Source organism: Eupeodes corollae, chromosome 1, assembly GCF_945859685.1.
Source record: "Eupeodes corollae chromosome 1, idEupCoro1.1, whole genome shotgun sequence".
Lineage (NCBI taxonomy): Eukaryota > Metazoa > Arthropoda > Insecta > Diptera > Syrphidae > Eupeodes > Eupeodes corollae.
Window position 1 is genome coordinate 53,476,674 of NC_079147.1, and position 26,083 is coordinate 53,502,756.

At 33.5% G+C, this 26,083-nt stretch overlaps 1 protein-coding gene across 2 annotated transcripts in view; it reads left to right on the forward strand.

The window, feature by feature from the left end:
• Positions 1–23,413, forward strand: part of LOC129953978 (uncharacterized) — a 29,185-nt gene extending 5,772 nt beyond the window's left edge. For both annotated transcript variants that reach the window (XM_056067548.1, XM_056067547.1), the window contains exons 3-8: positions 14,336–14,437; positions 15,551–16,719; positions 16,808–17,129; positions 17,198–17,370; positions 21,424–21,879; positions 21,942–23,413. In XM_056067548.1, coding sequence (XP_055923523.1) covers positions 14,336–14,437; positions 15,551–16,719; positions 16,808–17,129; positions 17,198–17,370; positions 21,424–21,879; positions 21,942–22,325 — 2,606 coding nt within the window. In that variant the 3' untranslated portion in view covers positions 22,326–23,413. The remainder of the gene's footprint in view (positions 1–14,335; positions 14,438–15,550; positions 16,720–16,807; positions 17,130–17,197; positions 17,371–21,423; positions 21,880–21,941) is intronic.
• The last annotated feature ends 2,670 nt before the right edge of the window (positions 23,414–26,083 follow it).

The following is a 26,083-nucleotide window of genomic DNA, read 5'->3' on the forward strand; positions in this document are numbered from 1 at the left end:
AAAAAATGTACATATACAAAATTCGTTTTAAAAAACCCCTCTAACGATTTTCTAAAACATATACAAAATAATATGTAATTTAAATTTTTGAAAACAAACTTTTTTTCAAGTACAGTTTTAAATTCTCAAATACAGGAATTATTTTCAAACAGACTCTTTGGATATACAAGCAAGTTCTTGCGAACAAGTCGTCCATTTGAACCCAAAAATTTTTACAAAAAAACCTAAAGTTATAGAGTGTTTTTGGATAAAACAATTTTTGTCCCACCGCAATTTTTCTAAATTACGAATTTTAAATAAAATATTTAAAAATTATCAGTTTTGACATTTGATGGATCGTAATAATACATGAGTTGCACTGTAGTCGCACTGCCTTATTTCATCTAAACATTATTGAATAATTGCAAAAAGATCAATTAATACCTTACAAAATGCAAAATGCATAGTTATATTAAATGCAACCAATTCTTCCCCTACTTAGAAAATGTTAGAAAAGATGTGTATTTATCTTAAGTCTAAAGTATTTTATAGTTTTGGCATTGAGACAATTTGTTTACTGAAGGATTAAAATAGAATTTTTAGTAGATAAGGTGAACCGAAATGCAATTTAGGTTTTGACCTTTCATTCATTCAGTTAGCCAAATACACAAAACAGGTGAAGATCAAAATATGCGACTCTGTATATAGAACGTATAAACAAATGTTTTGTTTTTCATTCACACAAAGAAACTTTTTTTTTTTTTAAATTCTTTTTTAAGTGTAGATAGTTTTGTATAAATAAAATATGTCTTATTTTGCAATACTTTTGAATTAATTGTTATTAATTTTTTTTTTTAATAATCTGAAAAATGTGAATAACCTTCCGTGAAAGAATCTTTGAAAAAAGATTTGCAGTGCTAATAAAATAAAGTGCACGCCTGCGTAACACGAACGTGTTCATGTTCATGCATCCAAAGAGTATATTTAAAAATATGTTTTTACAAATTTAAAAATCTACCTGCAAAAAAAATTATTTTCTTAAAAAAAACCTTAATTTTTTAAAATTTTTATTTTTTATATCTTAAGCGATTTTTTAAATTAATTTTTATGTATACAGTTTTCCAGTCTTAGTTTAAAAATGTCTAAAGTATGCAAGTTCAAGTTTAAAAAAAAATTATGAACTATTTTAATTATTTTCTAAAAATCAGAAAAAAAAAAAACAAAAAAAATTTGATCAGCAAATATTAATGAGAGAGTATAAAGGCTAGTGCAGAAAAATTATTGAAATTAGTTGATTAGTTCTTGAGAAAAATATGAATAATATACAGGGTTTTTCAATAGGTACGCTACAAAAGTAGAGCGACAGGGACAGCAAACGACGCCATATTTCTTGCCGCTCTTTTTACAATTCTCTGCAGTAAGGTTTGCCATTTAATTATTTAAAGATGTACAAGCCAACAACTAGTAAAAAATATGAAAATTTACTACCGAAATTCGGAGTCAGTGGCCTAAACGTTAAGAGCGCTACTTCCAATTTATGGTCGTCATAGCCGTCCTAGCAGATCAACAATTGAGCATCTAGTGGACAAATTTCAATCCACAGACACAGTACAAAATGCGTCGGTGCCAGTGAGACAAAGAAGTGCACGCTGAGGCCTCAGTTGCAGAAAGCCCGAATGTGTCTCTCACACGTCGTCGTTTTCAATCGTTGGGTATCTCTGTGACGTCGTTGTGGTGAATTTTGCGAAAAGATATTGGCCTACATACTTACAAGATAAAATTGACGAAAGGACTAAAGCCGTTTGACCACCACAAGTGTCGTATGTTCGTGAATTGGGGTAAGCAATACCTTAAAAATGATATGGATTTTCAACGAAAATCATTTTGAGCGATGAGGCTCATTTCTGACTGAATGGCTTCGTCAATAAACAAAATATGCGGTATTGGTCAGGCAGAAATCCACACGGACTCCATAAGTCATCATTGCATCCTGAAAAAATTACGCTTTGATGAGGTTTATGGACCGGCGCGCGGGAGCAGCGTCATTGGGCCGTACTTCAGCAATAAATGATGATCAAGACCGGCACGTTATTGTAAAATAGGATCGCTACCGTTCAATGATAACCGAATATTTTTCACCTCAATCGGATGATATGGACTTTGAGATTCCAGCAGAACAGTGGCACCACAAGCCACACAGCGAATGTCACAAACAATTTATTATATAAACCAAGTTTGGAAAACGTGTTATCTCACGAAATGATCCAGTCGCTTGGTTGCCTTGGTCGTGAGATTTGACGCCGCTAGACCATTTCCTGTGGGGATACGTCAAGCCTATGGTCTATGCCAACAAGCCAGCGACGATTAATGAACTTCGTACGAATATATGAAATATGAAATTGTAGCAGTATCGACTGATTTATGATTGAAAACCGTCGAAAATTGGGTTCAGCGTCTGGACTGCTGCAATTGAGTTCCATCGAACGTAATTTCACAGGAATAAAGAATTTCATTGATATTAGATATCGTTTTTGTTTAAAAAAAAAAAAAAAAAATTGTAGCGCTCTTATTGGAAACCCTGATAAAAAGTATTGGTAAACCTTTAACAACCGTTTACAAACTTTAGAGGTTGAGATGTCAGTTTTAAGCCATTGCTTATCCAGTATTTAATTAGAGCGGTAAAGTAGACAAATCAAATAAAGGTAGGTTAGGTTAAAGTGGCTGTCCGTAATGGAGTAACACACACTTAGGCTAATTTAATGGGTCATTTTGATACCACATGAATCTTGAGGCTTTCTTCAAAGCCATAACTGTTTAGTTTAGTTTATTTATTTAATCAATCAATCTGAGATTAACATTCTCTTTTAGATTACATAAATATAAATAAAAATAACGAAAAAATAGTAACTTAGATATATAATAAATATTTAAAAAAAAGTACAGAAAACATAAATTTGACATATGTATATATCACAATAATTAATTAAATAACAAAATTAACATTAAATGTTTTTTAAAAGTTTCTCGTGAACTGTGCATACAAATATCTATCTTTTCAATTACAGCATTGGTTTCTCTGATGCAACGCATAATCGGTACATTTCTACCATAATTACTTCTAGAAAAAGTCTCCCTTAAATGAAAACCTATACGAAGGCCTCTACTGGGAAAATAAAATTGTATTTGCTCTAGCAAGTAAGGACACATAATATGACTACTTACTATATCCTTTATCATCATAATAGAAAAATACTTTCTTCTGACCTCAAGCGTTTGCATACCAAAAAGCAAACATCTCACATTATATGCGGGCATAATAATGTTCCAATTTAGCTTAAAAAAACAATATCTTGTGAAACTTCTCTGAATCCTTTCAATTCTCAATGAATGATTTGCATAGTACGGATTCCAAACCACACAACAGTATTCCAGGGTAGATCTCACAAAAGCCATATAAAGAGATTTAAGAGCATATGAATCGGAGAATTCTCTAGTGTTCCTTTTTAGAAAACCCAACATTTTATAAGCTTTATTAACTATATAGTCAATGTGACTACTAAATGTGAACTTCCTATCAAATATGACTCCTAAATCCTTCTTTTCAGTTACTTTATCTAGTGTTATATTATTTATAGTGTAATCAAATACTATTGGTGCGACTTTCCTTGAGCATATAAAGCTTTGACATTTGGCTACATTTAAGAAAAGAAGATTTTTATTACACCATGATGCAAGTTCACATAAATCTTCTTGCAATAAAAAACAATCATTTATAGAATGTATAGTTCTGAATATTTTTACGTCGTCAGCATATAATAAATACCTGGAAAACTGGAAAATGTCAGGAATATCATTGATAAACAAATTAAAGAACAAAGGACCAATGTGACTTCCTTGAGGGACGCCCGAGGTTACTTTTATGCACTTAGAAACATATCTGTGTATCTTAACGAATTGGGTTCGATCTGTAAGATACGAACGTATCCATTCTAAAAGTATGGAGTGGATACCAAGTTTGGACAATTTGTATAATAATATTTCATGGTTAACTCTATCAAATGCTTTGGCAAAGTCAGTAAAGATGATGTCGGTCTGGAGACCGCTTTCAAATCCACTAACAACTAAATCACACAAAATAGAGAGATTTGTAGCTGTAGATCTGCCGGAAACAAATCCATGCTGAGAATCAGATACTATTTGTTTAGTAAGAAAAGTGAGCTTATCACATACAATTTTCTCAAAAATTTTAGGAATAATAGATAACTTACATATTGGTCGGTAATTACATATTTTTTGCTTTGCTCCAGACTTAAAAATCGGAGATATGTACGATATTTTCCACTCATTTAAAAATTCGCCTGTCTTCAGAGACTTATTAAAAATAAGCAACAAGGGTAACGCGAGAGACGTTGCACATTTTTTGATTATCTTGGGAGATATACAATCTGGACCAAGTCCTTTGTTTTCATCAATCCCATTTAACGCTTCAAGTACATCTGATATTTCTAACTGAATAATTCCTATATCAACTACATTAGATGGAGTAAATTCAGGAAGCTCGTTAGAAGACGTAACTGCGTAAACAGAATCAAAAAAATCGGCAAAAAGATTGCAGATAGTTTGCAAATCACTAGATATAGAACCCGAAAACTCCATACAATTTGGTAAACCACTAAATTTTCTTTTAGAGTTAATAAAATTCCAAAAGCTTTTGCTTTCCTTCCTAACTTTGGATTCAGCTGTTGAAACATATTTACCATACAAAAATTTATTTAACACCTCAAAAGACTTTTCGATTACAAGATAGTTCTGTCTGAAAACCAAATTATTTTTGTCTTTTTTGTATTGTTTATATGCTTTATTTTTTTTATTTTTGAGCTTAGAAAGTCTGTCATTATACCATGGTGGGTTGGAATTCTTTCTACTTATTTTTTTCGGAATAAAACTTTCAGATGCTTGTTTTAAATAAGTTTTAAAAGATACGAACGCTTGGGTCAGATCTTGGCTTTCTATTATGGACTCCCACGGTAATGCATTTAAAAATAAATTCATTGCATCGAAATTACCATGCTTATAATCAAAAAAAATAGTCAATATCATTAGTGGTTTGAAAATAGGCTAAGAGCTTACAATCTATGACTAGGCTAATATGATGCTGAGAATTTTGAACCACCGGTGAAAGAGCTTTGTCAACGCTCACTTCTAGCTCATTATTTGAGACCCTTACGAAAGGTGAAAGACTGATTATGTTAATATATGATTGAGCTTGTTATACATAGAAGAATTATCCTAGGTAAGCTAAAGCAGGGCATGTACAAAAGAAGGTGAAGAACTGTTTCCAACTCTTCCTCATCCATACAGCTTCTGTAAAAGTCATTTGAGAACATGCCGAGCCTAGCGTGGCATGCTTCACTATTAGACAATGCCAGGTTATGACACCTATTATCGAACTTGAGATCTTTGAATCTAATGTAGGCCAGATATTTTTCGTGGCCTGACACACGGTGATGTTTTTCCACCTGATGTTTGCCTTCTTCATAGCGTCTTGCATTAGCAATAGTATACATTCGATCGGTATGTCAGCATTAGCCAAACATGGTAGAATGGGTTGTATTGTACCATATCCGGGGAGTTCATCTGCAATACAATTTCCAGCAATCTTTCTGTGGCCCAGCTTCCATCAAAGGTGAATATTAAACTGTTGTGCCATTTCCATTAGAGATAATCGACAGTTATGGACTGTTATAGTTTTTAGAGACAAAGTCTAGAGATTCTATCTGACTATCTGAGAAAATACGATGTTGATACCACGTTTTCTTTAAGCCATAACGAGACTTCTTTTACCGCCAAAATTTCCGCCTGGAACACTTAATTTCAGTCGTTCAACCAACCCCTTCATTTGTTTTTGATTCATTTGTGTAAAATTGAATAAGAATTCGATAAAATTACTTCCGAAACAAGTATTCAAATAAATAGTTTTAGTGCCGTAGAAACAAAACCAAAAGTTCTATAAAACATCTTCAACTAAGTAAATGTAAAATTTTAACAATAGGTAGAAGATTAATTTGAGCTGATGTAAAAATTGAAGAGAGAAGACAACTAAAGCTCATGTATATCTTTTTCAGTTGTAAAGAACGGCCACCAATTAATAACTTCAAAACCAAACAAAAAGTTCATATAAAGTTTAATAATCCAAGTTAAAGGCTTCTTAAGATACGTTTTAGTAGTAAATCACATGGTTTAATTTGTTTATATTTCCAAGTTGACTCAGTTGTGTTATTAAGGCAGATAATAATAATAACAATGTGTGCATAAATTCTAATCAACTTAAAATTAGAAGCACATAAGATACCTACGTAATTTCATGCGTCTATAAAATAAACAAAACGAATCGCTCTTAATTAGTTTACTTTTCTCCGTACAAGCGCAAAGTGACGAATATCGGCACATGACACAAAAAGTAAAATTTACTACCGCCTTTTTTGTATTTGAACAGAATAATTTGTTTTTGTAGATCTGCTAACGTATTTGCTCACATATTTCTTGAAATAATTTTGAACAGTTTATGGCATTTCTTTGTTACACTCAAAAAGTCCGATCTAAAAAATCTGCCTCGTATTTTATTTATTAAGAAGCAACCGAAAATTCTTAAGATTACATTCTTATTAGATTTTGTCAAATTCCTCTAAAAAAAATAAAAATATAATAACGTGAACATTTTTAACTTCCCATAGGAAGTTATTTTAATGGGTCCAATTTGTCAAATTGGAAATTTTGACATTTCTCGACGTTTCAATGTCCCTAGAGAAACAAAAGATTTTTAGTCTGTACGTCCGTACGGTCGCGACGTTTTTTTCATCGTCCAAAGCTCAAGAACCAGTAGAGATATCGAATTCAAATAAAAAAATTGATATCTCTCAAATTAATTTCATTCGTCCAATTTGTAAAAATTTAAGAAATGCTACTAAAATTGGTCAAAATTGGTTTTCGACTAAAAATCTAAATAGATTAAAACTAGATTTTCAAACTAAACTATTTCTTTATATGAAAAATATTGTTGGTAATTTAATTTTTTTTAAGAATAATGCAACTAGCAACTTTTTTAACCCACCACGAAAACATACAAACTTTTAAGCAAAACAAATCGACGATCAGTTATCTTTTTTTAAAAGTTTTCATTTACTTCCTAAGTTCTTTAGAAGTTGTTCAAAAAAACAAAACTTAATTATTAAAGCACAATTTTTTGAAAAGTTGATTTCTTTTTTAATTATACATCAAACATATACCTTTATTTTTATAAACGCCACCAACGCGTGCCGCACCGATTATTTTCTCACATTGTATCAATTATGAGTGATTCATTCTCATCATTTTTAGTTTTCAAATTATTTTTATTCCTCTTGAAATTATTTAATTAACAGATCATTAATATATACTCGTATGTATGTATCAAGTGCCCAAATTAAATACAAATACAAATAAATAGAAGGAATTAATTTCGTTGCATAACATTCATCTTTTTGTTGAAAATGTTTAAATTTCTTCCAGAATTATAAAATCAAATTGAAAATAATATCGAAATAAATATTTATGAAAGACTAATTTGATTATTACTCATTACATTAAAATAAAAAGAAATGTGTTTCATTATAATGACCTCAGATTAAAATTATTAAGTATAGAAAATTTAAGTATAGCAAAAGGCAACATGCCAACAAATAAGTATATGTGCTATCATTTGTGTCCACTTTTATAAAAATATGTTCAGAAACAAAATAAAAATGTTCTAAATAGTTCAAAATAACTATAAATAACGTGTCATCAACTATCTCGGGAGGGAATATATGTTGTAGAGTACATGTGCCTAAAAGCAAAGCTATAATTTATCCAATGTTGCTATTTGGACTTATGAAACAATTTTAGCCAAAAAATGTTTTGTTAGGATGAAAATTGTTAAATCTTCAAGTTAAGGAAATTATTATTATAAATAGCTTATTAATTCCTTAGTCAAAAAAGCTGAGCTTATTTTGAAGTTCAACAAATTAGAAATTCGAAGGATCACAGTTGTGGTATTATTTTCAAAAATGGTATTATTTACTTCCCATAGGAAGTTATTGTAATGGGTCCGATTTGTCAAATTGAAAATTTTGACATTTCTCGACGTTTCAAGGCCCCTAGAGTCGAAACAAAAGATTTTTAGAAAGATGTCTGTGCGTGCGTGTGTACGTCCGTACGTTCGCGACGTTTTTTAATCGTCCATAGCTCAAGAACCAGAAGAGATATCGACTTCAAATAAATTTTGTTATACTAATAATAATTCAGAAAGATGCAGAAAGGGCTCTCAAGAAAATTGCGTGGGTGGTTTTTTACCATAGCAGTTTAAAAAAAGGTGAAAGTTTTGGTTAACCCTAAATATCTTACGAACCAAAAACGCTAGAGACTTGAATTAAATTTTATATAATAAATTGTAATGTGATACAAAGCAGGTATATTTTTTGAAAAAAATCAATATAACGGTTTTTTTTATAAATCAAAAAAATAAAAAAAAATTTGTAGCCTCCAAAATTTTACGACTGAAATATGATTTCACCTCTAAAAAAATTTTGTGCAACGACGAATAATGTTTTTGACATCTGATAAAATTTTGAGAAAAATCTAATTGACAGTTTTTTTTTACAAAAAAAAACCTAAAAACAAATGAATAAAAGTTGGTAAAAATTGATTTTCGACTCAAATATCTTTTCAAAACTTTGAAATATTGGTTTTAATTTACTTTTATCTTTCAAAAAATCTTGTTGTCAACATTCAGTTAAAGTTTGAAAAAAATCGAATTGACAGTTTTTTTTACAAAAAATAATAACCTAAAAAAAAATTTATAAAAGTTGGTAAAAATTGATTTTCGACTCAAATATCTCTTTAAACATTTTAAATAATGGCTTCAAACTAATTTTATCTTATAAAAAATATTGTTTTCAACATTTGGTAAAATTTTTAAAAAATTCGAATTGACAGACAAAATAAAACTCTAAAATAAATAATACCTACTAAAACTTGGTAAAAATTTACTTTAGGCTCAAATAGCTTTTCAAAAATTAAAAATATTGGCTTCAAACTTATTTTATTTCAGAAAAAATATTGTTTTCAATATTCAGTAATTTTTATATAAAAATCCAACAGTCCGTGTTTTCATAAAAAGATAAAATCTACAAAAAATAGTACGCAAATTTGGTAAAAAATGATACGAGTACATATAGACAAACTTTTAAGCAAGACAAATCGACAGACGGGATGGGAAGTTATCAGTGTGGGTCGCATCCCAGCCTCTTTTATCTATTAATTTTCGAATGTAAGGACTTTTTACACAATTCATATAAATGTTCCAACATCTTCGTGAATGGCTTGGAAAATAATTTTTAAATGTTTCGATGAACTTTAAACGAGTAAACTGGAAATAATATTTCGTCTAGAAGAAAACTGGGTTAAATTAGGCAATTTTAAATGTAACAAACTTTAAAGTTGTTGTTTTAGATAAAATTTAAATAAAATGCACGCCCGGGTCGGACAAACTTGCTCATGTATCCAAACATTTTGTTTGAAAATATTTCCTTTATTTTAATATTTAAAAATGGATCTGAAAAAAAGGTTGTTTTCAAAAATGTCAAACCATTTGATGTTTCTGCATACATAAAATGTTTCATAATAAGTTTAAAAATATTTTTTAGTACCTATTAAGTTTTTTAGACGTTAAGAAAATAACGAGATGTCGAATTTCCAAAAGGAAATGTTTAATATTAAACAAAAATATCTGAAATAAAAAAAGAATCTAGGATGCGACCCACGCTGATAACTTCCCAACCCGTCTATCGATTTGTCTTGCTTAAAAAATTGTAGGTTTCCGTGTTGCGTAAAAAAAATTGTTAGTTGAATTATTCTTAAACATTTTAAAATTATTAACTATATTTTTCATTTAAAGAAATAGTTTAGTTTGAAAATCTAGTTTTTTAAATTGATTTTTAGTCGAAAACAATTAAGTAGCTTTTCTTAAATTTTTGAAAATTGGATGAATGAAATAAATTTAATAAATATAAAGAACAGAACATCAATTTTTAATAAATTTGAGTACTATTTGTTGTAGGTTTTATTTTTGTACCAAGTTTTAGTATGGTTTTTTTGAGGTTTTTATTTTTTTGTAAAAAAAACTGTCAATTTGATTTTTCTTAAAATTTTACTGAATATTGACAACAATATTTTTTAAAAGGTAAAAGAAGTTAAAAGCCAATATCTCAAAGTTTTGAAAAGACATTTGAGTCGAATATCAATTTTTACCAACTTTTGTGAAATTTGTTTGTTTTTTTTAGGTTTTTATTTTTTTTATATATAAAAAAAACTTTCAACTCGATTTTTCTCAAAATTTCGGAATGTTTAAAATGATATTTTTGATAGGATAAAATAAGTTGGAAGCCATAATCCCAAGTTTTTGAAAAGATATTTGAGTCGGAATTAAAGGTTTACCAACTTTTTTTTTAGATTCTAATTTTTTACTAAAAAAAGTGTCAATTTAATTTTTCTCAAAATTTAACCAGATACTAAACACGTAATAAAATAATTTTTTATTCGTACAATTTTCGAGATGACAGTTTTTTTGATTTATAAAAAAAAATTAATTGGATTTGTTTCCAAAAATATATTTGTTTGGTATCACGTTACAATATAAAATTTAGTTCAAGTCTTTAGCGTCATTATTTCACGTAAAAAAACCAACCACGCAATTTTCTTGAGGGCTTTCTGAAATCAGTTGATTAGTTGTTAAGAAATTAAAATAAAAATTTAAAAGAAAATTTAAAAAAATCAATCGGTTCATTTTTGATAAAATTCGAATGTTTGATTTTTGACCAAAAAATTTGTATGTGGCCAAAAGTTATTTTAAGTTTTAAAAGAAAATTAAAGAAAAGCATAACGCGAATTGTCATAAGATCTAAAATTCCAAATTTACAGTCTATTGACCAAGTGGTTGGGGATGTCAGGGCGAGAATATACAGACAGAAAGACGGACATAATCGGGGGACCCACTGTTTTCGACTTATCTTCATGTCTAGTTTGATTAACGTCTCGTGTTCGAAAGTTTTTACGAATGCAAAACTCGACATATAGATCATTATATTGTGTCGCAAGCAAAAATGCGTCTTTGTTTCACTGGTCGGCAAAGTTTTTTTCCTGGACAAAAAATTGAACTTTTCGAAGTGGTTTTAAAGGTCTTAATACAAATCCGAATGCAAAATTATTGTCTTGCGTCATGGTTTCGAGATACATATTACTTTTAAAATTTCAATTAAAAACACGTACATATATATAAGTCTTTTTGAGGCTTAGTTTTTTGTTTCCACACAATTAATGATTGTTTTCATTTCATAGTATATTCGAAAAATCTTCATAAGTTGTAAGATTTAAACTTCTAAAAATCTAAAATAAAACCGATAAATTATTTATGATAAAAAGGTTTTCAACAGAAAAAGCCAAAACGGTTTAAAAAGTTAGCTACTTTTATTTTAACAATTCTATTAACTTTTTGCAATATATTAACAAATATTGAAATAGTGTTAAGAACGGGTATTTTTAAATCTTGAGCAAATAGCTTAAATTAAATTTTGGATACAAAATCAGCACTACAAATTTAGTCCTAAAAGTATTTTTCAAAACAAGAAAAGTTTAAATTTCTAGGTTTTCTCAAAACTTCATTTAAAGTTTTCCCATACATTTTTGTCAAGCTAGGAAAATTTGAGCCAAAATTTGGGGCTATCGCCCCTCTGCTCCTTCTTCTCAACCCTGCCTATAAGCTGCTTGGACAGCCACAATATATGGTGATTTTGAAGGCACATTTGGCCAACAGAAGCAATAGTCATAAGCAGTATTTTGGATTGAGTTTGTTGTGAAAGAAAAAAGAAAGTGTTTTAAATGAAATTAATTTTTGTTATAACTGTTTTGTTTTTATTCATTTTCTACACAATTATCTTCTCTTTGGTGAATTGTTCAGGATAGCTGCAGCCATGCGAGCTTCTAGTTCTTGTTGGTTCATGTCGTAAGCCCATTCCACCCGTCCCCAGAACTTCAGTTGAAACTCTTCTTCGAAACGAGCTATTGGTACGTTAAAATCAATTTGAATTGGTTAGAATTCATTTTATTTTTACAAATAATTTGAGAAGAACAAAACTTTTTACTCCCAAATTTTTTTAACAATACAAAATTTGACAGCCGGTGTTAAACAAATTTAAATGTCAAATGAAAACGTGTAAATGTTTAGTGTGAACGATTTTCGGGTTTTCTAAAAAAATTTGCCGAAAACCCGGGTTCGGGTTTGGTGTGAAAAGGCTATTAGAGTAAAACAAAGACTCAAAGCTAATGAAAATTTCCAGGAGCGACATAAATAAGATACTTAAATGATTTAAATTTTTGTCTAGAGGAGAGTTTTTAAAAATATTTTGAATTTAAACTTAACCTTAAAAATCTCATTTTCGGTTATTTTTAACAATTATAGAAGGGCATATTTTAAAAACCTGTGATAAAAATGTACAGACGAGATAAGCATTTGATACATCTTAATCTCTTTAAAAAGCAGTATACAAAAATTCAAGTTTCATTTCGATATGATGTACGAGTATGATATAAATTTTTTTCCAATAGAATAAGACCCAATTTATTAAGTTACTTTTGAGGTGTGAACTAGCGTTTATTGAAGAGAATATTTGTAAAATCCAATTTCGTCTAATTTATCGGTACAATAACTTCTTTATTATTGAGTTTATTTAAAACTTGTTTAAGGGAAAAAGTATATTTTAAAAATAGGTTGCAATTTTGTTCTCAGAGATTTTAGTTACATATTAATAAAACTGTCATTATTCAAACAAAATGTTCAATTGAATGAAATTCTGTAACCAGGGTTCGATAGTTAATGCCAGAAGTCTTGGATTAAATCTCTGCCTGTTTCACGAATAATGCGTCACTGCCTCTTGCAAGGAATTGAAAAATCGTCAAAGAGTAATTTTTGTCATCAGAAGTGGTTTCTCAAACTATCTGTTCAGAATCGGCTAAAATCTGCAGATCCCCTCTATCCCTGACAACATTACTTGCACATAGAAATGGTTGAAAGTTGCAAGTCCCTAGTTCTTAATGGACCTTTGCGCCACCTGCATACAAACTGAAACTCTAAATCCTTTAAATCGTTTACTGGATGCAAATATAGTTTTTAATAAATTCAATAAAATGAGCGTACACCTTGTATTATCCGTGACATGATGGCTAATGCGCAGGACTGTCATGCAAAAGGTCATGATTTCAATCCCTGCCTGTACCACTTAAAAGCTTTTTCACTGGTACCGCCTTATGGCAAGTCGTCCATTTTGTCATAAAAAGTGTTTTCTCAAATTAGCCGCTCGGATTCGGCATAAAAAACTGTGGGTCCCCTCCATCCTTTTAATGACTCGCACACGGGAATGGTTGTGAATTTTAAGTCACTAGGCCTTGGTGATCTAGTTACTACTACACCCCTAGTTTTTTTTTATTTAAGTTTTTGTAGTACCCGTGGCATGATGGTTAGTGCGTTGGACTGTCATGTGAGAGGTCTTGGGTTCGATCCTTACCTGTGCCACCAAAAAGTTTTATTCACGGCTACTGCTTCTTGCGAGGAATTGACAAATTCTCCAAGAGTAATTCCTGTCATGGAAAAGTGCTTTCTCAAATTTGCCGTTCGGATTCGGCATATAAACTGTAGGTCCCCTCCATCCCTGCAATTACTCGCAGACAGCTATGGTTGAGAGTTGTAAGTCACAAGGCCTTGGTTCTCCAGGATTTGTCACTTTTCAAGTTTGTAACAATCATATTATTGAGGTTTCACAACAAAACTTTAGATTTAAGTTTTTTTACAATTTCATGTTGGCTTAAATATTGACTTCCAATGCTTCAAAAGTTGCTAGCTTGTCACAATCACCATAACCAAATTACTTAACATAAAGTTTGCTCAATGACCCATAAAAAGTAATTGAAAAGCGTTAAGTCTGAGTCTCACAAATGGATTTCGTGTAGAGATTTATTTTGTATTAAAGTAAATTTAAAGGCCTTATTTTCAATTAAGACTATTTATGAAAAATTGCCAAAATGTCAAAAAGGTAGTGGCATATAATAAATAATTAGAAAATTATGAAAACACCGAACTATTAGAAGAAGAATATATAAGTACATATGGATATGAACGTTCGTCTTGCACTCATGTAATGTTTCAACAACGAAAGACAGCATCATCAAAAAATGTTTCATAATTAACAGAAATATTTCGTATGAAAATAATTTTTCTATATTATTTCAGATATCTTTGCCAGCGCGGAAGTTGGTCCTAGTGAGTCCGAATGTCGTCCATACATCGAGAAGGCTATAAACGAACTAAAGACAGGTGATCCAAATGAAAAAGGTACACGTGCTTCTATTTAAAATATTAATTTATTATTTTACTAAAAACAATGAGAAATAAATAATTAATACACAAAAAAAAAAGAAAATATATATAAAAGAAAACCTGATTTATTTTCATGATATAACAAAGAGCAAAAGTTTAAAGGTAAAAATGTAACGTAAGGTCAAGGTCACAGAAAGAAGAAAAGTTTAACATAAGATTTAGGAAAAAATAAAATAAGACAAGTGCGTATACGCCACTTTGAAGTATTTTAAGTAAAATTTGCAAAATTAACCTTAACATTAGGTCTGCTTAAAATTTAAGGGTTCAATCCCAAAAGACAGTTCTAAATATCAGTTTCCGATACATTAAAGGCTTCTTTTAACGAATAAGATTTCAGACTTGTGCCTAATGATAATTTATTTTGCTTTCAATTTACTGTCAGCTGGCCACTTTGGCTCTGGAAATGTTTAGAAATTTGCTCTTAATTACTCTGTGACTGAAATAAAATATGTTTGTACGAAGTCTACAGTATTTACCTTGACGGAATCCGCACATCAAAATCCTTAATTCATACATTTCAAAAATACTAAATATCAATCCATTTCGATGTTGAATTTTGTATCTCCATTTCTAAAAATACATTTCTTATACATTTTCACTTTTGTTTTTGTAATTATTATGCCTGCCTACATGAAAAGTATCTATGAATATTTATTAAGAATAAAGATGAGAAAAGCAAAACAATCAAATTTTGTCATTGGATTGATTCCAAATATCAAAAAATAAAAGATGGAAAAAACTACTTTTGCACGTCAGAAAACGTTATTGGTCTGCAAATGAAAAATAGCTTGCGCTTTCATTGGCATTTATGACATTTGCTCTTGGCGAAATATTTTATTTAAAAATAAATTTTAAAGTTAAACAAAAAAGCTCAAAAATTTTAAAGCAATATCATAACAAAAAAAATTAAACTTATTTTAGTTGTTAGTAAAATTATCTAACTTGAAATTTTTACTTTAAATAATAAAAGAAGACACAATATTTATGTAGACATATTTTGTATTTTGTTACATAAATATCTAAAAAAGAAACCTTAACAATGAACTTATTTTTTTACCGAAAGTATAGATACCGACAAAGATAGTGTTGCTAGTCCGGAAGCAACTTCCGGCGAGGACACAACGAGTAAAGAACCCGAACTTGATGACAACGACGATTCAGTTGAGCAGCCACAAGCAGATGATGCAGCTGCAGCACCTGAATCAGAACAGGATGATAACGACAATGATGAAGATGGCGGCAAGGAAGACTCTGAAGATGCAAAGGATGAAAGCCAAGAAGAATCGAAAGATCAGTTGGAAACTGTAGAAATATCCGATGGTGAGTCTGAAGAAGCTACCAAGTCTGGTGAAGATGCCGCTAAGGGAGAAGAAGATGATGACGATGACAAGAAATCTGAAGAAGCTGCAGATAGTGAAACAAAGTCAGAAGAACAACCCGAAGAAGCCGATGATAAGAATTCGGAAGAAGTCAAAGAAGAAGCCTCTTCAAAGGAAGGCTCTTCTGACGATGATGCTGTAAAGTCTGAGGAAACTGCTTCAAAGGAAGAAGGAGAAGAGGCTAAAGAGAGTCAGGAACAAGCTGATGATGAGAGCAAGGCTGATTCTGCTGAAGCAGCTGAAGAAAGCAAGGAAGATAGTGACAAGGCAGAAGGTAGTGTAGAAGAAGCCGATGAAGAAGAAATTACAAGATCAAAGCGTAGTGTCGATGAAGCTTCTCCCGAAGACAGTACTGCCGATGATGACACTCCAGACTCCAAGGAAGATGCTCCAGCTGTTGAAGATGATGGCGTGGACTCCAAGGAAGATGCCGCTGAAGACGGTAAAGCCTCTCAGGAAGACACTGCTGAAGATGATGGCAAAGACAGCAAGGAAGAATCTGTTGCTGAGAGTAAGGAAGACGACAAGGCTGATGATGGTGTAGATAGTACCGAGGACGAAACAAAGGCTGATGATAGCAACGCTGAAGATGAACCTAGCAAAGAAGATAGCGAAACTGAAAGCAAGGAAGAAGATAAGCCCGATGTTGATGACGGTAAGGACAGCAAGGAAGACAGTAAGGCTGAAGGAGAAGATGATGGCGATAGCAAAGAAGCACCAAGTGCTGATGAAGGTAAGGATAGTGAAGAAGCAGATAGCAAGCCTGAAGGTAGCGGAGAAGCAGCAGATGCCGATGAGACTGGAGAAGCCAAAGATTCTGAAGAGGATGACACCAAGCCCGAGGATGAACTACTTTGGGTAAGAGAATAAATGAATCAAGCCCTATTGCCAAGGTGTACTTTTTGGTTTTGTCTTTTTTGTTCTTATTTTTGTACTTCGTTTTAAGGAAGGAGAAATCCCTGAGAATCTTCGAAGCCGCAGTCACATCACCGAACTCCTTCAACTCGATGAAGACTTCGAAGCTAGGGGCCAAGCTGTTGATCGTGTTGCTGAAATAATTCTTCGTGACATCAAACGCATTTACGAAAATGCAATTAAACCTCTGGAAACTCTTTACAAGTACCGTGATCTCAGTAATCGCCATTTCGGTGACCCAGAAATCTTCTCCAAGCCAATGGTTCTATTCATGGGACCATGGAGCGGTGGTAAATCATCGATTATTAACTACCTCACTGGTAACGAATACACGCCTAATTCTTTGAGAACTGGTAAGCAAAACATCCCGAAGTACACACGTGAAGATATTTTATTGATATTGAGCTGTTTTGTTTATTAGGTGCCGAACCATCTCCAGCTTACTTTAACATTCTCACTTGGGGCAATGAGACTGAAGTCCTTGACGGAACCCAACTTGCTGCTGATTACACATTCTCTGGTCTGCAGAAATTCGGTGAAGGTCTCGAAGAACGTCTACGCGGATTGAAATTACCCAGCAAACTACTCGAAAAGGTAAGTTGTGTTGCCAATGAAAACGATTAAGAAATGAAATAAAACATAAAGTCAAGACATGACGATAGATTTGATCACAAAAACATTGCGTCATAAATAAAATTCAGTATTAATTTCTGAAAAATATTAAAATAGACCCAAAATAGTGAGAAAATTCTGCACATAAACAGACACACTCTGCCTCTCTTGTTTTGGCTATTTGTGTAATTTTGTCAGACTATTTTATGAGTTTCAGAAAATTAAAAAGATAATTTTAAAAACCAAGGGTATTCATATTCGGAAATGATTTTAATGCTAAGTGCAACATTTGGCTGGGATAATTGGCGCTAGATGTAATTTTGTGCCTTGTTACCTAAAAGCAGTTAGCTCAGTTTTGTATGGTGTTGTTTTTGAAACACCAGCAAAATAAATTATATAGTGAAGAAATTAGGTCTGGGATAGAAAAATCAACCTGCAAAATTAGTGAGGTTAGTGAAACGTATGATTAATTGAATTTTGTTTAAGGAACATGACAAGATTTTATTTTTATTTAATTTAAAGGGGCGCCGGCCGCCGCCGCGCCATAGTTTTCTGTCGACCTTTACAAAATGGTCATTGTGATTAATAAGAAATTAAAGTATTGTTCAAAAATTGTTTCATTATTCATTTTTCTTGGGTTAAAAAACAAATAAGGACAAGGATATAGGGATCATCATATAGTTTCATGTTTTTAATTGGTTGTTTGCAAACAGAAGGTACAGAATCTTAACGTGTCTTCGATTGACGGAAAAAAGAAAAGTTTTGACTTGTATTCAAATCTTATTTTATTTGTATTTATTTTTTATTAAATGCTTACGTTAAGTTTGCAATGTTTAGTAAAATTGCTTTGCATATAGTATTGACAAATAAATTTAAAACTTGGAGATTTGAGTTTGTTATTTGTAGAATCAATGAGTATAGGAATTTAAAATCAAACAATTTTGATTGCACCACACTTAAAATTAATTTAGATCTTCTTAAAAATCCTTAATACTTAACTTTGGTTGGCGCTACAGCGCATTTTCCTCCTGGGCCTCAAGTAATAGCTTTCGCCAGCTTACTCGATCTCTACCTTGCTGCCTCCAGTTTCGAATACCAAGTTGACCTGCCTCGCCCGTCGGCCTCAACTTGATCACTCCACCGGATATGAGGCCTACCTCTTCTTCTTGTTCCCTCAGGCTTGACGTTGAATACCTTACGGGCTGGAGCTTCGATGTTCATTCGCTCGACATGCCCTAGCCATCTTAAGTGTTGAACATGCAGTTTTTTGACCAGTGGCGAGTCGCTGTACAGCTCGTAAAACTCATGATTATACCTTCTTCGCCAGATGTTACTTTGCCTGTCGACATAAACCAGACCATTTATCGTACGCAGAACCTTCCTCTCGAAGATACCAAGAGATCTTTTATCCGCCTGGGAGAGGGTCCATGCTTCTGCACCATACAGCAAGACTGGGATGATTAAGGCTTTGTACAGTGTCTCTTTGGTACTTCGCGATAGACCCCTATTCTTCAATTGCTTGCTTAGGGCAAAGAAACAGCGATTAGCAAGGGTAATTCTACGTTTGATCTCCACGCTGATGTCATTTGCAGAATTAACAGCAGTGCCCAGATAAACAAACTCGTTTACCACCCCGAAGTTATACCTTTCAATTGTCACGTTCTGAACAAGTCTACGGTGTGAATCGACTCTATTTGACAACAGTAAATATTTCATTTTGTCCTCGTTAATGTCAAGACCCATTTTCTTCGCCTCAGACTCGATATTAGAGAAGGCAACCGTCATTGCTCGTTTGGTTCTTCCCATAATGTCGATGTCATCTGCATATCCAAGATATTGTGTGGATTTTTGAATGATCGTGCCACTTGTATTGGCATTGGTGTTGCGCACCACTTTTTCAAGAACAATATTGAAGCAGCTACATGACAGCGCATCGTGTTGTAGAAGTCCTCTGGTGGTTTCGAAGGTTTCGGTCGAGTCTCTTCCAATTTTGACGCAGCAACGAGCATTTTCAAGCGTCATCGTGATAAGTCGTAACCACACTGGTAAAGGCCAATTAGTTCGTCAGTGAATGGCTTCAGGCGTTCACATAATACACTTGACAAGATCTTGCATGCACGCAACGACCTAGACACTGACAAAAGCTTCGGTTCCCATCGATCACCGAAATCAAGCACCAGTGAGCGTGGTAAGTAGACGGATGGGGGAACGTCTCCGCGTGCTGTTGTCATGTTTTCTTTCTGTCTGTTGTTCTTTCTCTTCTGTCATTCTGTCTTGTATTAATGTCTTGTGTTATCACCTTACATAGTCTAGTCGCTCAAGGTGCTGTGTTCTCTACTCTACTCTGATCTCTCCAGATTTTTAGCATTGACTGCGTCTCGACTACAGTATTCCCTTCCTTATCTTTGCATGCACCAGGTTGGCTAGTGAATCCCGTTGTCTTCTTTTTGACTCTTCTATAAAAGCTCCGCACCTGTTTCCTGTTAAAACATCCCTGGATCTCTTGGACTTCACGCTGCTCATGCGCTTTTTTCTTTCTTCTGAGCAAGTGGTTCTCATCCCTTCTGTTGTCGACGTAGAGCTGGCGGAAAGATCTTGTCCTCCTTTGCTGCCACAACTTGTATGCCTCCGTTCTTGCTTTGTTAGTATGATCACATTCGGAGTCAAACCAGGAGTTCCTTGGTGGCGGCCGGCAGTGAGAAACCTAGCACCTCTTCTGCAGCATTCCTGATGGATTGTTTGCAGAACTGCCAATGGGTCTCTAGACACATCTCTTCTCACAAGCTCCAAGGATACTCGGTTGTCAAAGGCATTGGCGGTATCCTCCTGCTGCAGACTTCCAACGTTGAATCTTCTCCTCGTGGTTGTTGTTCGCCTAAGAGCTCTCATGGATATTCGTACTAGCAGTTTAGCAACAAGTAGGTAGTGGTCGGAATCAATGTTGGCTAGAGGAGTGCCTTCCGTCAATAGCAACATGATCGATTTGGTTGCATGTTGCATGAACTCGGCATTCAAGCCATCTACTCCATCATCTTCGTTAAATCTGCAGAAGTAGTGATTTCATATCCTCAGCGTTGACTGTGGTTCAACTATGATGTTTCCACTTTCGTCTTTGCAGCTTTCGGTTTGATATTCATGCATTTGTGAATTTTGTTTCGCCTGCCCATAAAACTTTCGAACTTCACTTTAGCTGTTAAAACTCTTAACATCTTTGCTCGCACGCTTCACATGCTTTCTTTTCGTCCTTCAGAGAAGTCGGTGTTACTCTCTCCACTTCTGCTCATAGAGCTCGTGAGCAGCTCTCGGCCTTCTATGCAGTGCAGCTTTGCGTACTTTCTGTTTGATTATATAAGATTGTCGACATTTCTCATCAAACCATGGGTTTCTTGTGTTGGCTGCTGGATTCCCAGGACTTCAGAGGCGGCTACTCTGATGGCATTTTGACATTGTTGCCATTGGTTCTTGATACATTCTGGTAGTGTGAGAGAACCTCGAAAGAGATTACTTGTGACTCGGTCGGAGAAGGATTTGGCGATCTTTTGGGAATGTAGCCCTTAGACGTTCTCCCAGCCTCTCCCTGTTTTGCCGTAGGTCTAAGAAACCAAGTTAGTGGTTCGAGTCGATATTAGCTCCTCCAAAAGTTCGGATATCCATGATGCTAGAAGCGTGTCTAGCACAATCAGGTTGAGAGCAAATTGAAAAACTCCAAGTTACTTTGTAGATGTTGAGCAGTGGAAAAAAAACATGTACTGACAACCACGACATTTCGCCTCCAGGCAAAATCGATGAGTAATTTGTTGTCGGAAATCTCGTCGTTCAGGCTGTTTTCCCCGATTATTCCACCAAAAATGACTTCCTCTCCTAATATCGTAGCTAGGACACTGCTCATATGCTTTGTCAAAGAGCTTAAAAAACATAACCTTGGTGTTGTCATCCTTCTCTTCTATCTCCGCCTACACTTTACAAGAGTTTCTTATCTATTTTTCTATTGTTACAACAATTTAATTAATATTTTTTATTTTTATCATACCTTAGGTTAACATTGTTGAAATTCCCGGAATTCTTGAAGTTCGTAAGCAAGTGTCACGTCTCTTCCCCTTCAACGATGCCTGTCAATGGTTTATCGATAGAGCCGATATTATTTTCTTGGTCTACGATCCAGCTAAACTTGATGTTGGCCCTGAAACTGAGGCGATACTTGACCAGCTCAAAGGACGTGAATACCAAACTCGCATTGTTTTGAACAAAGCCGATACTGTTAAGCCCGAGGAATTGTTGCGTGTTCAAAGTGCACTCATCTGGAATATTTCTCCATTGATGTCATCTGCTCAACCACCACTTATGTACACAACATCCCTATGGTCACATCCCTACGAAGATGGATCTCCAGCCCGTTTGCTTCAAGCTCAGGAACGAGCATTTTTACGTGACATGCGCACAGCTATTGACAAGAGAATCGAACATAAGATTTCAAGCGCTCGTCGTTTTGCTGTAAGTGAAACTTCTTTCAGATAACAATAAGATTTTAAATTCAAAACTTTCCATTTGAACAGGTCCGTGTTCGAAATCACGCTAAAATGGTTGACTGCTACCTCACAACCTATTTTAACCATAAAACTCTGTTTGGCAACAAGAAACGCATCGCCGATGACATCATTGACCACCCACAGAATTACCACATCTACGAAGGCCTGTCTACTCTGACGAACATCTCACGGTACGATTTGCCCGATCCAGAGGTCTATCGTGACTTCTTCCGCTTGAATCCACTGTACGAATTCAAAAAGCTCTCGGAAACGTGCACCTACTTCCGTGGCTGTCCGATCAGTAAACTGGACGTGGCCATTGCTTATGATTTGCCTGAACTCGCTGGTAAATACAAGAAAATGGCAGAAGCCGCCTTGACAAGCCTGGAAAATCAAAAGAGTAAAAGTTGAGCGAGTCTTAACCGGTAACTGTCAGATCTGTCAAACTACGTAAAACCACAACATAACCTATAAAATATTAAATTTTTTTTCTGATGCTTTAAAAGAGTTTTCTTTTGTTGAAACTCTTTCTTAAAAACTAAATATCACAAATAAAAAACAAAATGGTGGAGTGGAAATTTAACCGGGAAACCACAAACAAAAGAGAGAGAGATAACAATAAATAATAAACTGCATCAATATAAAAATAAAACTTTGCCAAAAATGACATTTGCCCAAAGTGTGAGCGACATTAAACATTATAAACAATAGTTTTGAATTTCATTGAAAATCCTGTAGAAGCTTAAAAATTAAATTTATTTTATTTATTATATCCGTAAAAGTTTAAATTAAAAAATTATTTCTCTGCAGATTTTAAAAGTCTTTAAACTTCTCTTTATTGCTTTGTTTTGCTAATAAACATTTTCTTATGAAACGTCCAAACGAAATGAGAACCAAAATACTCGATTAGATATATTTCTATATTTATTTGTTATTATTATTATTATATTTATTATCATTCAACGCATTTAATTTTAATTAATTTTTACCTTGTTTCATGCAAATTTGTCTTGCACTGTGTTCTGTTAATTAAAATACAATTAAATAAACCCCAATAGTTTGTAAGTTTACGGTGAAAAACAAAAAAACATATAAAACTTGTTAAAGATTTTTTGTAGTTTTTATGTTTCGTTCTTTTTTGTTAGATTTTATTTTAGAAAAAATAAATTGTTTTAAAAATAAAATAAATTTGTATATAAAAACAATAAGAGGATAAAAAGTTATTATTTACATACATTCTGAAAAAAGTAAGATAAAACTATGTAAATGAACGTTAATTTTCACAAAAATAAAAGATTACTTACTGTAGTGAGCTTTTGCTGTTATAATACCGTTTTAAAATGAAATGTAATATCTGGTTACTCGACCGGAAATGCTCATTTTAAAATAAAATTAGCTTTGGTGTTTATCGTTGTTAAATTAAATAGAGAGGGACATACAAAAATGAGAGGTGATCATGTTTAAAACCACAGTAATAAAAACAAATAAAAACGAAATAAGCGATCGCATTTTTATTTCACTCTAAAATTAGAGTATCCAGTGGAAAGACTAGTTCCAAATAAAAGCCTAAGTTGAGCCCAATCTATCTGCTAAAAAAGAGGCTGGGATGCGACCCACACTGATAACTTCCCATCCCGTCTGTCGATTTGTCTTGCTTAAAAGTTTGTCTATATACTCGTATCAATTTTTACCAAATTTGCGTACTATTTTTTGTAAATTTTATTTTTAATGAAATTTTATATACAAATTACTGAATATCGAAAACAATATTTTCTGTGAAATAAAATAAGTTTGAAGCCAATATTTCAAATTTTTTAAAAGATATTTGAGTCGAAAATCATTTTTTACCAATTTTTGTTAATTTTTTTTCAGGTTTTTTATTTTTTGTAAAAAAAACTGTCAATTCGATTTTTCTCAATATTTTTCAGAATGTTGAAAACAATATTTCTTATAAGATTAAATTAGCCTAAATTTCAAGTTTTTGAAAAGATATTTGAATCGATATTCAATTTTTACCAACTTTGAGTAATGTTTTTTAGATTTTTATTTTTATAAAAAAAAACTGTCAATTCGATTTTTTCAAAATATTATCAGATGTCAAAAACATTATTCTTCGTTGCACAAAATTGTTTTTGAGATAAAATCATATTTTAGTCGTAAAATTTTGGAGGTGACAAATTTTTTTTTCAGTTTTTTTGATTTATATATAAAAACCGTTGATTGGATTTTTTTCAAAAAAAAAACCTTGTTGATATCACGTTACAATATATTATATAAAATTTAATTCAAGTCTCTAGCGTTTTTGGTTCGTATTATATTTAGGGTTAACCAAAGTTTTGACCTTTTTTTTAAACTGCTATAGTAAAAAAAACCACCCACGCTTGAGAGCCCTTTCTGCATCTTTCTGCCTTATTATCTGTATAACAAAATTTATTTGAAATCGATATCTCTTCTGGTTCTTGAGCTATGGACGACGAAAAAACGTCGCGATCGTACGGACCGTACGAACGTACGTACACACGCACGCACAGAAATCTTTCTAAAAATCATTTATTTCGACTCTAAGGAATAACGTTAACTTTTAGTTAATTAAAAAAAACATGATCGATTGTCATTCTGACATATTTTTCTTGAATCAAGTTTCCAATTACTTACTTACTTATCCGGCTCAAAATCCATGAAGGGTCTCAGCCTGAGATACTGCAGTCTTCCATCGTGAACGATCCCTCGCATGCACTCTCCAATCACCGAGACTAAGCGCTCTGGCATCCGCAGTCACTTGGTCCTTGTACCGTAGGTTCGGTCTTCCTTGTTGTCTTGAACCTGCGGGGTGGGCTGAGAAGACTTTCTTGACTGGAGCGTTGTCGACCATTCGCTCGATGTGGCCAAGCCAATGTAGTCGTCTTTTCTTGGCCTTCTGGACTACATCCACAATCTGGTACAGCTTATACAGTTCTCAGTTGTATCTTCTTCTCCATTCGCCATCGTCGCATACGGGACCAAAAATCCGTCGAAGGATTGATATTGGGCATTTCGAAAATGCCCAATATCAATTCCCCTTTTTTACTTATCGTCCAACACTCGGCGCCGTAGAGTAGGACTGGTTAAATCAAAGTTTTGTATAGCAGACACTAAGCGTTGGACAGATTTTGATTTATTTGTTGATAACATGTACTTTGTTTTGTCCTCATTCACTTCAAGACCCACTAGTTTCGCCTGTTCTTCAATCGCTGTGAAGAGCTCAAACACAACTCTCTTGGATGGACCGATTATGTCTATGTCGTCCGCATAGCCTAGGAGCTCTGTGGATTTGTTGAAGATAGTGCCCTCCGTGCTCACACTTGCCTTACGTACTATCTGCTCCAGGTCTATGTTGAAGAAGTCACATGACAACCCATCTCCTTGTCTAAACCCTGCGCAAGTTTAGAATAACTCGGTTGAGCTGTTACCCATTTGCACACTGAAATGCGTATTCAGTGTTCGGGATCCCGAATTTAGATATCGCCATCATAAGCTCTTGGCGTTGGATGCTATCATAAGCAGCTTTAAAGTTGATGAAAAGATGGTGGGTTTCGGCTTGAAATTCGTTGGTATTTTCCAGGATCTGCCTCAGTGTGAATATTTGGTCTATCGTCAGTGGGTATGCATTCTTCCTTCCACACTTTGGTGATGACATGGCGCATGCGGTTTATCAAAACACTTCCTCCATGTTTAAAGAGTTCCGCGGGTATGCCATCCGATCTGGCGGACTTGTTATTTTTTAGCGTTCTACCTCTACTCTGCTGGGGGATGGGACTGGGTCTTCATTGACTGGTCTTGCTTATCTTTCGTCATTATCTTGCTCGACATTTTGCGCATTCAGCAGCTGTTGGAAGTGCTGCTTGAAAACATCTACAATTCCTTGTTCTTCGGTGACTAGGTTTTCTTCACTATTTCGAAGAGCATGTGTCCCGGTTATGAAACCAGAAGCTAATTGCTTCGACCTTTTAAAGAAACGTCGGGTGTTGTTCTTGGCCCGAGACTCCTCTAGATCTTTGAGCTGAAAAACTGCGGATGCTATTTTCTTCCTTCACAGGGTCTTTTTCTCATTTCTCCTTTTCGTGCGGTAATCTTCCCTTGCTGCTCTTGTTTTCCGTTGCAGCATCTTCACACGTCCATTTTCCGTCTCT